This window comes from Cygnus olor, chromosome 1 (genome assembly GCF_009769625.2).
Source record: "Cygnus olor isolate bCygOlo1 chromosome 1, bCygOlo1.pri.v2, whole genome shotgun sequence".
NCBI classification, from domain to species: Eukaryota; Metazoa; Chordata; class Aves; order Anseriformes; family Anatidae; genus Cygnus; species Cygnus olor.
In genome coordinates, this window is record NC_049169.1 from 32,220,351 (window position 1) to 32,235,079 (window position 14,729).

Consider the following 14,729-nt stretch of genomic DNA (forward strand, 5'->3'; position numbering starts at 1 on the left):
GTACTAAGAATTGCCTCCATGTGGTCTGAATTTCTTTGTCTTGTGCAACTGGCTGTAGTGTTAATGAGGGATACCTCTCACCAAAACAGAAATCTGCCTAGATGGCAGATGAACAACCATACTCCGTGCAGCTGTTTGAAAAATCAAAACCAGAACTCTTGAAATTCCACTTAATGATCACCCACAGAACTTCGTTTATTTATTCTAGTTAGATTTGTGAGTAAGTCTTTTAACTTGGCCTATGTCTCTGGCATCTCATCAAAGCACTGCCCATTACCTCAAGCTCAGCACAACCAAATCAGAAAACCAGGTCCATCTACAAAGGCCCCGCCACGTCTTTCCTGCTCAGGATGAACATCACCATTTTGTCCATCGCTGCCTAAAGCCTGGCATCATTTTTGAGGCCAACTACAGAGCATTTGAAAAATAAGTTCAGCTCCCCACCTACAGGTAGGGAGTTCAGCTCCCTACCCTCCTATTCAGCATGATTTCACTGTGCCTTTTATTCCCAATTTGTCTACATACATCTCGTAATGAGATCGTAAGCTTTTCCAGTCAGCAACCTTGTCTTCGTTTTACCTAGATACCACATACAATTAAACCCTCCAATAGGATCTTAGTTAGTACAATAACAAGAAAAACAGAACAGACAAAACAGCTGCCACTTTGTCTTAGGAACTACAGGATTTGGCTTTTATTCTACCTATACCTTTAGATCCTGTTGGGTACTCACTTATACCCAAGTCTTTTTTAAGGGAATACTCAGATAATAATTCAATGTTCAAAGTACTACATTCCACAGGTGCTACTCCAGGTGCCTTCAGTAAAGAAAAAGAAATCAAACTTTTTTCTGTAAAGGACTGATCATACTTTACATATTACATAACTACTCATCCTGCATTTTCAAATTACATTTTGTCTCTAAAAATGTAAGATGTATTAAGAAATAATTAGTTTAGAATTTAGAGAGTACAATTCTACTGTAGAGATTTAGTAAGTGATGTAAGCACATTTAGATTGCCTTTTAAAGTGCAGTTCCTTAGCTCTCCAAGGAGTTTGCCAGTGCTCACAAAGTTCTTCGTCCTAAGCTACTAAAAACACCTGTCACATCTGAACAGGAGGAGACAGAATACTCCTTGCTTTGCTGTTTGTTCTGGAGACTGCTTTTTAAATAAATAAATAAATTGTATAGTTACAGTAAGAGTACCAGTATGTGAGAACGTGCACAGTAGCATCACACACGTTCAGATGTGAACTGTCATCGTCTGAATATTTTGGGTGACATTGTTCTGAACAGATGTTTCTCCCCATGAAAGGAGTACAAGATTTTGTTTCTAGACAAAGTCTGATCCATTTTCTTTCAAAAGAAAGATATGTCTGATCTGGAGGTGACTCCAGTATGCGGCTGCTACAAGGAATGTGAAGATTCCTGATGCCAGGTAAAAATCTCAAGCCTGTGGAGGACTAATGAAACAGCAGCCTCTCATGTAAGTTCAATGTAGAGCCTAAAAAATCCTAATCATGTGATTTGAAAGGGAAAATCTGGGCACAGGTAATATTCAAGTCTGAGTTTCATAACAATAAACCAAAGTTCACTCCAATTTTGGACAAGTCAACATGGCTTATATTGAGGAGGCTACCATCTTCCCATTTTCCATAAGAGTATAATCAAGGCACTGGAGAACAACTGTGTTGTACTCCGTGTTGTGGAAAAGCCAGTTCACAGAGATTGCAGGGATTTTAGTGTGTTGATGGAAGGTTGTGTGGCACAGTGGAAGAGGATAAGAGGAAAGGAAGATGAACAAAGCAGTGGCAAAAATGGGCTAGAAGAGGAAAATGTCTCACAGAAAATAAGATCACTGTCATACTTTAGAGATCTCAAACATGAATAGTTGAGTCAAAGTCCCAAATTGTATTCAGATGCCGTGACTTGTCATCCAGATATTATTTTCTTCCAGGTTTCAGCATACCTGGAAGACAAGCTCACTATTATACACAACAGTAACCTAAAGGACACCCAGCGGCAGACATGCTAGCACCGATATATGACAACACCAGTGAGATGCAAAAACAAGCCTTGTGCTAACTGAAGATATTTTCTGTTGCTATTAACATGTGTTTGATATTTTTGAAAATTTAAAAATAACAGTCACTATTTCACAAGTGGATGATTAATGTGATCACCTTCAACAGTAATGACATGTCACATTTGGTAACTCATTTAACACTTCCTTTATAGGTTCTACTTCATCTTCTCTCTACTACAGTAAAAATTCAGTTGTATAGTTACTCTTCCTGCCTTACTTGCTCTTGATTTGAGTCCATTGCATCTGGTTGCCACCTGAGAATCAGAAAAACAATGGGTATTTCTGTCTCCTTTCAGCAGCCATTTGGCAGGCTCTGCTACCTCATGTGCAGGCCTGGGTAGGCCTTACGTGTCACTGAAGGGTCTGCATATACCTCTGCTAAGAACTTCACCATCACCCCTCATTCAAGCAACATTATCACTGTAATTAATCAGAACATATATTAAAACAATGAGAAGTATGATCAGCTTATTTATTTTCTGGGGGGAAGCAAAGCGGGTGGGGAAGAGAACTGACAAACAGCATTGCTCAGTAAGCATTCCTGCAACAGCGTATCTGGTACATGTACCTAACTTTTATCACCTTACAGTTGATGATATATACAATGGAGACAGATGGCTGAGGCTAACCAACAAGTAAAAACACAAGAACAGTGGAAAATTAAAAACCAAAACCAGACAATTCTGCCTTACCTCTCCTTCTGAAATCAATGGCAAACAGGAACAGAGACAGAACCTCACTAGGTCTTTCTGAAAAATCTTAATCTATGGGTATAAATTTGTGGCAAATTTACAAGACTGAACAGCAATTCTGTTCTCTGCCTTCTTTGAGATATCTCCCAGAAAATATTTAGTGCAGGCATGTTTAACATTGCACCATTGCAGATGGAAGATTTCTGGCGTGGCTAGACTTCAGCAAGTCTTATTCTTTATTCTTTCTTTTTTCCACAAGAATGTAACAGAAGTTAGCAACTAGATGAAGGCAGCAGCACTGGAGACAAATTGTAAGTAAAGTGCAAGTATCATGAAAGAAGGGAGGCAGAAATGGAGATAGGAGATATGGTGAGAGCAAAAGAAACACCTTTTTCTTTTTTTTTTTTTTTTTTTCCCTGTTTCCAATCAAAGGATAAATTCCCAGACATATTTTCCAAAGGGAGAACAACAGATGTTCCTGTGTCCATCCAGCAGTTGTGCTCACAAACCTCCACAAAACAATAAAACAAAAAACAACAACAACAAAAAATCAACCACCAACCACCAAAACAAAAACAACAATAAAACTCAAACTGATCCATTATGACTTCCAACAACAGGACAATTTAACAGTGCATCACAGGGAATCTGGATATAGCCTCCTGCCTCTTATGAAGCTTGGGAAGACTGAACAAAAGCATGGGAATGACATGATCTGCATTCTCACTGAAAAGTAATGTTTGCCCCTTGAGAATGACATTTTATATATAGATTTTCACAGTAAAAGATGGACTATATTTTTAATATGATGGAGGATCTCTGGTGTGGGAGCCTCATTTTCACAGAGTGATTGCACAGATAAAATGATTTGTTTCTATACTTTTCACAATTTAAAACTTCATTTTATGGATTCTCCTTTTTTATATTAAGACATAGGGTCTTTTCAACCAGCAAACTACAGAAATAATGACATAATGCAGTCTTACTATAGCAGACAAATTACTTTAAGCTGAGTTTGCAAAAAGGTAAACATGATCAGAAGGGAACATTGGATCCCACTAACTGCAGTCTCTGGTTTATCATTTTCAATAATGTTAGCTGCAGCAAAACAGTAGACCAGAAATTAAAGCAATACCAAATACACATGAACTTTTTCTGTCTGTTCTACAAAATCTATCACTTCACTTTTTTTCATTTATTTATTTTAATTTAAACTTTGAAAAAAAAATGGAAACAGAGCAATATATACTGCAATGATACAGTATGGTCACAAATTTTGTAAACTTTCTAGAAGCATGCAAAAATATAACTCTTTCTAAGGAATGTCATTAAATATCAGCTAAAGAATTAAGAAAAATAACATATTATTTTAAATATTAACTGGGCAAGAATAGATGTTTATAAGGATATTTTAGAACATGAGAAATACAACATTTTACCCACCTTTGCATGTTGTCTTCCAGTCTATTTTCAACCTAAGCCATTCTTCTGTGTATTTTCAATTACTTACAGACCGATCTTTTCAACATTACTCAGTTATGTGCATAAATGTGAGCATATACCCAAGCTTCTGAAGGACTGCAACAGCAGGAAATCTAATCCTGCTCTCAATGAAGTGCAAAGGCCATAGCTAGATTCATGCTAGCACATACACTGATCAATATAGCATTAGTGGAGCAGGCTATCTCCCATGATAACTTGTTTTCACAGAAAGGACTAGGAACTCTCCTATTAGGGAGCTATGGAACATCTTGTTCTTTTCCTAACAGATGCCAGGTAACCAAAATGCGTAGCAACCTCCATAAATTTTAGACAATGCTAACACTTCAATCTATGTTTAGTAATTTTTAAATTTGGATTTCAAAAACGCTTTGGGGCAATGTTTATGAGCACTGACTGGAATTTTCAGAACTGTCCCACATAGCTGCCACAGGCAGCTCAGAATGTTTTTTTTTTATGGATCTGGCCACACAGAACCCATAGGTTTCTCTGAAAATTCATGTACTACAAAAAGAAATAAATATATGAGTAGCTTTACACTCATTTTCAGTGAATGGCTATATATATTTAGGAATGGTGTTAAAGATCACCAAGATCACCCTTTTTTTCCCCTCTCATGATATTCTTTTTTTACTTTGACTGTGTTCCCCTCTTACATGTCCTCTTCATACATGAAAGGTCTGAAAGTTATGTAAAAGTGTTTTAGGAATGTGAGAAAATGTTCTCTCTTTGAGATTATATGAGTTGAGCATTGTGTTATGATCCTCAGTTTTCTATGCCTTTTGTCACTGACTATGTGGGAGCAGGACTGGGCTGTAAAATGACAGCTCCAGCAAAAGGCATTAAATGACACGTATCTTTATCATAGGAGATCAGAAGTCATCAGCCTACTTCAGTCTAATTGAGCAATGGCATCAATTGCTGATTTTATCAGAAACAAGTTTGTTTTATTCTTGTTGTTCAAGTATAAGATCCTTTACAAATTCTATGGAACAGCAACCTTTAATCTTTTACAGAGGGAAATTTTAAAGGTGCTTACTCCATGAAAACAATGTCATTAAAATATCATAAGAAGTTCAGTGCAACACAAAGATTACTCGGTGCTAAAAAAGCACTTTCAGCAAAAGTAGCTAATTCCTTTCTTTTTTCTTTTTTTTCCTAAGGACTTTAAACATTAGCATTCCTTAATAAAAGACACATTAAATATAAGCACAAAGCCACACAACATGCATCAAAAAGAAGGGTTAAAATGCAACTGTATTTCACAGACACAAGTCACAGTCATTAAATTAAATTATCAGACATACATTATAACTTATTTATTATTTCAAGCTATACAGGTAACATAGCACCAAAATGGAGAAATGTGCTCTAAAGTTGATGAACAGTACACATAAATATTTGCTTTTGAATTTTGAAAACAAGTATTTTCTTTCATTTTTATCAGAATTACCCTAAATGAAATCCACTGTCCCAAGCCTGTTTCATGACATTATTTGGGTAGTGACATATGTTATCAGTTATCTCTGAAAAGGCACTCCCCATTTCCAGAATTTTTAAAAATGAATAGCATATGCTAACATTAAGATTTCAGCCCGTGGGATATTAAATAAACGTGCTGTACTGGTAATGAGGTATTCTGAAGTTCGACATTAGGCAGCAGCAGAAGTAGAGGTATAAGACTGAAGCTGGTTTTGAAAACCAAGTTCACGGATCCTGAATTCCCTTTTAATATAAAAGATTATCTTTAAAGATATAAATACTTTTTACACATTAGAAAAAATGAAGGCACTTATCATACACAGCATTTTTTTTTTTTTTGCATTAAAATGAAAACAAATAAATATTTACTTATGCATGTTTAGGCTGTTTCTGCTCCTGCAGAGATTGATAGGATGCCTGGCAATAACATCACTGGAAAGGAACTGGGATGTCAATTTAAAAAAAATAATTTATACTCTTAAAAGTAATAATAGACTTCTTCCACTACTGCAAAGACAGAATTAAACAGAAATTCTTCTGAAGCAAATAACTCAAGAGAAAACTGAAAAATTAGAAGAACAGCTACTTTGAAGACTATTACGGTATGTGTCTGAAGGGCAGTACATAAGAATTTCTGACACTTAAAGCTAACTTAGAAGATGAGCTGATCCACTCTTTTTATGCCTAAATTTATATGAAATCACTAATAATACTTACAAAATTATGTAAAAACTATAAGAGTAAGGAAAAAAATCTTTATTTTATCAACAGTTCACACAAACACAATATAATCATTATCTGTAAGGGTCGAACATTACCCGTAACACTGACCATAAAGACACAGCACAACCAGATTTATATTGTTCTGAAAGAACTCTGAAAACAACAACAACCTAATATTCCTAAACTGTTTTTTGTTTTTTTTTCCCCGGAACTTTTTCAACGTAATTTGAACTGTTAGTGAAACACTTGTTTGTGACACTCAATTTCTTAACTAAAAACAAAGTGTAATTGAGCTGACTAGCTTGTTGTCAGTGTTTCGCTATTTTAACAGTTTGAACAGGTGTGAAAGCACTCTGCAAAAGCAATATTCCTAGGAAAGTTTTAATTATCCACTTTTAATTTAAGGTCCCTTTAATTACAGAAATTTTTTTTTAAAACTTTAAATAAGAAAATAATCCTCCATTTACAATTTGACTGCACAACTGGTATATGGCAAAGTTTCAGGACAGATTGTTCAAACAAGTCATCAGTTGTTGAACAGCAGAAGGAAGAGTAAAACAAAAAGTATGTTCACATTACACATTTTGCTTGGGTACCAGGCCAGTGCTTTGGCACCAGAAATGTCTTAACTTGCTACTGCGTCAAACTCTTTCCCAGCCAAGTACTGCACTTCACCTGGCAGGAGAACAGCTTCCAGTTTACAGACAGCTTACAGCTGGGGAGTCCTTAAACCTGCTGTAACAGGTACCTTCTGCAGCAGAGTGGGTCAATCTATCAGCTACCAGTCAGCACTTTCTATGTCCTTAGTCTCGGAAAACTAGAGTGCGATAAATATGTCAATTACTGGATTCATAAGTAAAATTACATTTAATATTATTGTGTACTATATGCTAAAAATAGTATTTTATTCTCTAGTATACCTACTTTACATCACTGGTGTCCACAAAAGCTTTAGAAGACCATGTGCACCGTAGGTTTGGTGTATTTAAGCATAACCGTTGAACTGATTAACTGTTGGTTCAATTATATTCCCACATAATATCTTGTCAGGTAAGAGACAATAGTTTGGTTAAGAATACTAAAGCATTTAGATATGGGAGATGCTGTTCAATGAAATGAAATGAAATGAAATGAAATGAAATGAAGTAAAGTAAAGTAAAGTAAAGTAAAGTAAAGTAAAGTAAAGTAAAGTAAAGTAAAATAACCGTATTCTTGAACTAAGTAAAGTCACATTATCCTAAAGCACTTCTGGGAGAAATTTGTTAAATCTAGTCACTACAGTTCAGTTTTAAAATTTTATGGTATCTTGGTAAATTTGTTATACTCTCCCTTTTCATGCTTGGGGTAAAAAATAATTTATTGACATTAAGGTCAGAAAACCTGACCCACTACGATGAAAATTAATACAAAAACCCTCAAGTCTTACCGCATGGACTAAAACCAAAAACCCAACAATGCACTGTGGAAAGTAGGAAGGAATACAATAAAAATCTGTATTAGAACAAAGTACTCTCAGCCAGCTGTCAGAATGCTATGGAATTTTTCTTGACATTATATAATGTGACATATGGTTTCCATACTTTGTAGCTTGTAATTTATTCATTCTTTCGTGTAGTTTTGGATCATTGCCTCAATCCCTTCACCAATGAAACCAGAGTAACCTAAAAGAAAAATATCCAAGACACACAGGCCAGATTTACTGGTGGTGCAACTCCATTAAAGTAAGCAAACAACGTATTTACCTGAAGTAAATAATAACTTATAAACTCATTATAGACACATACACATCAAAATACATATGTATCATAATTTTCATGGATCAAAAATGAGGTAGTGTACTTAGATACAAGCCAATCAGGCTAAAACATTATCTTAAAACATTTGAACTCAGGAATGTTCATACAATATTTTATCAACCTCATTTACATTAGGAGTTGACACCAATGTTCTTTACAAACAAGGCAATAATCCAAAGTCCCTCAGGATGCAGGGACGGTGTAAACACACTCCATTTTTTCTGGAATTTGATACAAAGGCTGAACAAAAGAAGAGCAGAATTCAGTTCCTGCTAAAAAATAACAGGGCAGAAAAAGTAAGCTAAAAATAAAAAGATCATTGCCAGAGTCTCTCAGTGACCTCCAGGTCAAATGAATTCAACTTACAAGCAAAAAGCTGTGTTTCCTAGCCATCTGTAAAACTGCAGAGTGCTTCTCTGGCTTGGATAGCATGAATATGAAAACTCTGGACTGAAAAAAGTTTCGGGAATTCAAACAATCAAAGTTTCTGAATCTGATTAAAATTAGTTAGATAATGACTCATTAATTTAGACTTCAGCCATAAGTAATTTACTACTTCTCTCATGCTGTACTGTTAATGGTAATTCACAATTCTAAAAATATCTATACAAATTATCAGCCTAGAATATCAAGATGAAGAACCAAAAACATTTTTACTGCTGATTTTTGGAACAGACCTGAACTAACTGAACTAACATTCTTTTCCACATGGTAGTAAATTTTCTTGCATCTGAGTTAGAGCTATCCCTAAGTATAAGCAACCTTATTATCCTAAAATAGAAGTACCCAGCTTGCACTGAAGGGGGAAAGATACTGTACATTAACATGCTGCAAACCTCACCTTGTCATTCTGTATCTGCTCCAACCAGCAGCCTTTGTAAGATTTATTACATCAATAGTATGGAATTAGTTAATCAATAATTAGCTAATTATCTCAAGTGGTCAGAAGCTGCTTCTTTTGAAATACAAGGTAGTCACACAAATTTATGCATCTGGGATCATTATTTCTATTGCACAATTTTAATTCTCAATATTTACTGTTAAAAAAGCCCTACAATAAATGGTTTATAAGTCTGTACTGGACATAGTAAAAGCCTTTCTGTCCAGAGCAGACATTGGAAATGCTCTTGCCTGACTCCCTTATCTCCGCATGATATGATTAAACTCAGATAAGGAAATGGGTACTGAAGTCTTTTATTTATTGCTTCAGAAGACAGATTAAACATTATTTTGAAGAATTTATTCCGAGTCGTTTTAATCAGTTTCCTTTCTTTTGCAGAACTGGACAAGCTCAAGCAGCCAGGCATTACAAATCACTAGATGCCAGCTCATCGTGGTCTGAAGCAATTCAAAGACTAAAAAAGGTCAAATACCTGGTACTTCCCCATGTAATTGATTAGATTTCAAGAGAGAACAGTGGACAGCTACTGTAGTGCACATGGCCAACTTTCAGTGATTTGAACCTTAAACTTCTTCAAAAGTCTAACTAAAATTCATCATTAAAATGATCAGTGTAATTTTAGTTACATTCTAAACAGAGAGCAAGCACCATCGGAGGTTCGCACTTCCACATAAAAGACACTGAAAACTGATTAACGAGAACAGTCTTTCAATGTTGTGGCTCAGGTTCTGCACTCTAAGGATTCTGGAATAGTCTTTGCTAATATTGAGCTTTTTGTGAATCCATTTCTGCTTGAACACAAAAATCAAAAGGAAACTATCAGGCCTTGTAAAAGCTGAAATAATCAGTAAAAAAAAAAGCTGAAATAATCATCAGTCATCTTCAGTTCAGTCATGGTTAAGACAAAACTACATCTAAATGCACAGCATTTATGTTAATGTACCATTAAGAGCACCCTATATGAGAGCACACTGTACTCCAGGAAGGCATGGGACAGGCAGAGCCATCATCTAAGGCCAGCCACCCATAGGTGAAGACTAAACAGAGCTGGTTGTGCTAAGGTACATCAGCGTTTATGTGACTAAAGCTTCTACTACTTCATAGTAGTTGTCCTCAATGAAGAAATTTTGTTCTATTTAAACAGCGACAAAAATTGACTGAAGGTTGTGTGTTGGCAGTGTTCAGACTAGCTATACTGAAAAGTGACACCATATTTAGTATGTGAGCCTACTTTTATTTCCTGAACCTACTTGGTTGGTTTCTGCTCAACACCATGTCACAGACGAAATTTCTCATGAAATTAAAATTATTACTGAATACCTGCAGAACTTGCAATCGCATATAAAACAGAAGCCACAAACTCTCTCCTTGGTAAGATTCCATTCTAAACTTAGTTTTTGAAAGATTACATTGGCTTTAACTGAGATATAAAACAACCAGAAAATCTTTGCAAAGCTAAGCCATATATGCCACTTACAACACACTGCAATAACTTACAGGTAAGCTATTAATGCAAAGGCAGCGATGTGCCGAATGCCCTGCTTGCCTCCTCAGCACCTGAAGTAATATATTAGTGAAGTAATATATTAGTAAAGTATTAGTAAGTCACCACTAATTATTTGAATAATGGCTAAAGATGAAACTCTGGTGTCTGTTAAACACAAAACCAAAACTATTTGCACAGTGGAAGAAAGATAACTGTGGTAAATTATTAATTCAAACATTCATTTTAAAATGTATTTGCAATAAATTAGAGTAGATTATATAAGCTAATCAATTTTTTAAAGCTGAAATTGGATAATATTTTTTTAACGTCTCCATGATAATTCAAAGAACCAAATTATATATATATTTTAAATAAATGTATAGAACTGTTATCCTAGTCCGTCTCCCAGTGATGTTAATGACAGGTTTTGAACTGATTTCTAATGGAACCAGAATTGGATCCAACCTCCTTTGATTGCCATTAATCTCTTTAAAATTGAGCACAATAACTAATAAATATTGTTGTCAAATTCATAGCTTGGGAAATATAATGTACTCTCTATTGTAGAGTATACTATGATTACTTCTCCATGTTAATTATCTGCTAGTGGCAATTTTAAAGATTAATGGTAATTACTGTGGTCATTTTTATACATTAATAGACAGTGACATATAGACAAAAACATATTATAGTTACATACATAATTATACACAGACAACTTTAATTAGTCACTGTTTCAAAACCACAAATATAAACCTTTATACACAAATGTACATGTAATATGGAGTAATATGTTGTTTGATGACAGTGTAATATACATGTGTGAGATAGCTTATATTTAAATATTCTATTAGTGAAAAGTTATGCACTAGAAAGCCTTTTTTGATTTTTTTTACAAATATAAATATGTAGATAATGTTATAGTATAAATTACAGCATATACTTTTAAATTAAAACACAGATCAAATCATAATCCTTCAAAATAGAACAACCTAATAGGTACCAATATTAGCTATAATGATTTCTGGTAAATTTCAGAATATTCTCTATGATGTTTTACAGAGCACAATACTGTTCCCACTGAAATAAATGGCTATTTCCCATTTAATTCAATGACAGCAGGAGCAATTGCTTAATAAAAATACAGCAACTATATTTCCACATGCATTATTATTTCACTGTTATCAAATAAAATAATAATATAATTTTTAAAAGGCAAGGGGAAATAGAGTGACAGAAAGAACAAAGAGCGAAAAATATTAGTGAATGCTATCGTACCGATTTCCATGGTCCCCGATGCCATGAAACATCACCAGGGCAAGAATGCACATTACATTGTGCCATATTAGGTGGCTTGTCTAGAATTTCACAGTTTTGATCACCCAACATTTGACCAGTAGGAAGCTGACAAATCACCAGTCTTGTCTTTATTCCATCTCCACACGTTTGAGTACACTAAAACATAAAATTTTATAGACAGATTTTTTGTTAAGGGTCATCAAAAACTATTGATGTAAAGCAATATAGCAATAATCAATGCATGTTATTATTTACTCTGTCTACTTTCATGTTCCCTGGATGCTCAACTCAAGAATAAGAACTTACACTCTAATTTCATATAATAAGAAAATTATTCTCTCACCAAAACATTTACAAAGCTACATTTTTATAATTTATCAAACTATAAAAATACAAAAAGTTTCAGTTACAGAAAATATACTCTTTCAAGGAAAAATAACTATTTGTGAGAATAAACATGAAAAAACATGACACTGAGACTGGACTTGAGAACAAAACAACTAGATTTGACCAAAATAGAAAATAAATAAATAAATAAAAATTCACCCAATTTTTCTTCTTTTCTCAAATCTAGATATTGATGTATCAAGAGTAAGAGAAGAGGGTAGGAACCGTAAGAGGTTATAGCAGAATGAATGTCAGACAAAACATTTCTAACTCCTTCTGTAGTGTTTGATCAGGAACGCATGGTCAAAAATGACAATACATAGAATGGAGAAACTGTTCTTTGCCCAACGACGTATAACATTGCATTAAAACATTCTAACCCTGGCACACTTTTTAGATGCACCATCTTATCTTCATACTTTTCACCTGTTACAACAATCAAGGGAGGGGGGAGTTCTTTTATGTTGTTGTTGGTTGGTTGGTTGGTTGTTTTTTTTTTTGGGGGGGGGGAGGGTTGTTTTTTTTTTTTTCTTAATTTTTTCATACACATAATAAGTATACCTGCTTGCAGGTATTCCAGTCAATGCCTATGGAATTTGAAGTAAAAGCCTTTCTTTTAAGCTTCTTGTGCTCACTTTTTTTTTTCTGAGGCTAGCTATTACATTGTGGTTTTTCCTCATATAATTCATCTTTTTGTAAATGAAAATAATTCTGTCTGTTTAAAGATTCAATATACTACTACAACATTCAATTATAAGCTTTTACAGCAAGTACTTAATGGATTGAGAAATACCAGCCATGTGTTAATAAAACTAGAATTTCTGAAGTTATCACTATAGTATTTTTTAAAAATACGATAATGTATTTCCAATTATTTTGTACACCTTTAGCATCACACAATACTTACATCTTTTAGATGTATATTTACACTACCCATAGTTATGCTAGAGTTCTGTATTTCATCAAAGAACAAATTTTAGATAAACAGGTTGAAACTCATTATTTTTAAATAAGTAAAAAAAATGTTTTCATTCACATTCAAATTATTATATCTAAGCTATATCTAAGCTTATGTAAATAACGTTTCGACTTGAAAGTGAAATGATCTTACTTCTCCCCAGTTCCCATAGTTCCATCGTGGGCAGGGTCCAGAATCACAGTGTCTTGACTCTGGAGGTTTTGTTGCCTCGTCACAGTAACTAGCGCTTCTTCCTTCCTCATCTTGACATACTACAACCCGACGGTGAAATCCACCTGCACAAGTACTAGAGCACTACCAAAACATGTAAAGATATATATCACCATTGCATAATCAGAAAAATGTATAACGTTGGTTACAACTTAAAAAAAAAAAAAAAAAAAGTTAACATTCCAAACTGGAAATTTGCAAATAAAAATTACCATGTTGAAGTATTTTAAAGTTGAAATTGCACAAAAATTATGTTTCAAATCAAATGTATTTTTCATAATAGTATTCTTTTAAAAAATAAATGTATTTTTCTTTTGACCAAACCCGTACTGCAATAACATTTCTAGAAATGTTTACACAAAAGTGAGATAACAAAATAATATATATATTAAAAAAAAAATCTTACTGCTCCCCAGGGTCCAGTTCTCCATTGATATCCTCCTACAGAAGGATGGTTCCACTGGTTTGTACTGTCTTGTGGATGGTGTATTGGAAGATAACCTATTTCTGGAAAATTACTTGGACGGTCATGTATTCTTGGAGTATGATGATAAACTGGTGGACATGGTGGCATGTTACATTCTCGTTCTTTAGAGGGACGGCCTTCAGGATCACAGTAATTCTCGTTGATTTGTTGATGATAGTTGACACAGATAACTTGTCTTGTTACTGTTCCACTATCACACGTAACTGTACACTGACCAAAAATTAACCCAATATTTGTGATAGAACATCGGTAACTAATAACCAAAGACATTTCTATTTACTTTTGACAATAAGAAACATATACTTCACCGTTTCAAAGGATGCAAATTCAATAATACATGTACAGAATAAGAAGTCCCAATTTCTAACTAGAAACATGAAAAAAAAACACTCCAAGCAATACTTACAGGGGACCAGTTTCCAACTTGCCACTCTCCACATGGGCTAAAGCAACTCGAAACTTCAGCTGGTCGTGGTAAATGAGCACAGAAAGATTCATCTGCTATTCCTCCATGAGCATCTCTACAACTTACATAGCGAGCACGATCACCTTTCCCACAGGATGCAGAGCACTGTCAGAGAACAATCCATTTTCACCACACTTTATGAGGCCAAAAAAAGATCATGCAAGCATCAAAAATGCTAACACAGCTTAGTATCAGCTTAACTTTAGAATTAAACACTGAGAAACAGATTTTATC

The 14,729-nt window shown here is 34.4% G+C and overlaps 1 protein-coding gene across 2 annotated transcripts in view; it reads right to left on the reverse strand.

The window, feature by feature from the left end:
* Positions 1-14,729, reverse strand: part of ADAMTS20 (ADAM metallopeptidase with thrombospondin type 1 motif 20) — a 96,535-nt gene that overhangs the window by 22,461 nt on the left and 59,345 nt on the right. For both annotated transcript variants that reach the window (XM_040551494.1, XM_040551486.1), the window contains exons 25-28: positions 14,436-14,600; positions 13,949-14,239; positions 13,465-13,626; positions 11,946-12,122 (exon numbers count right to left, since the gene is read on the reverse strand). In XM_040551494.1, coding sequence (XP_040407428.1) covers positions 11,946-12,122; positions 13,465-13,626; positions 13,949-14,239; positions 14,436-14,600 — 795 coding nt within the window. The remainder of the gene's footprint in view (positions 1-11,945; positions 12,123-13,464; positions 13,627-13,948; positions 14,240-14,435; positions 14,601-14,729) is intronic.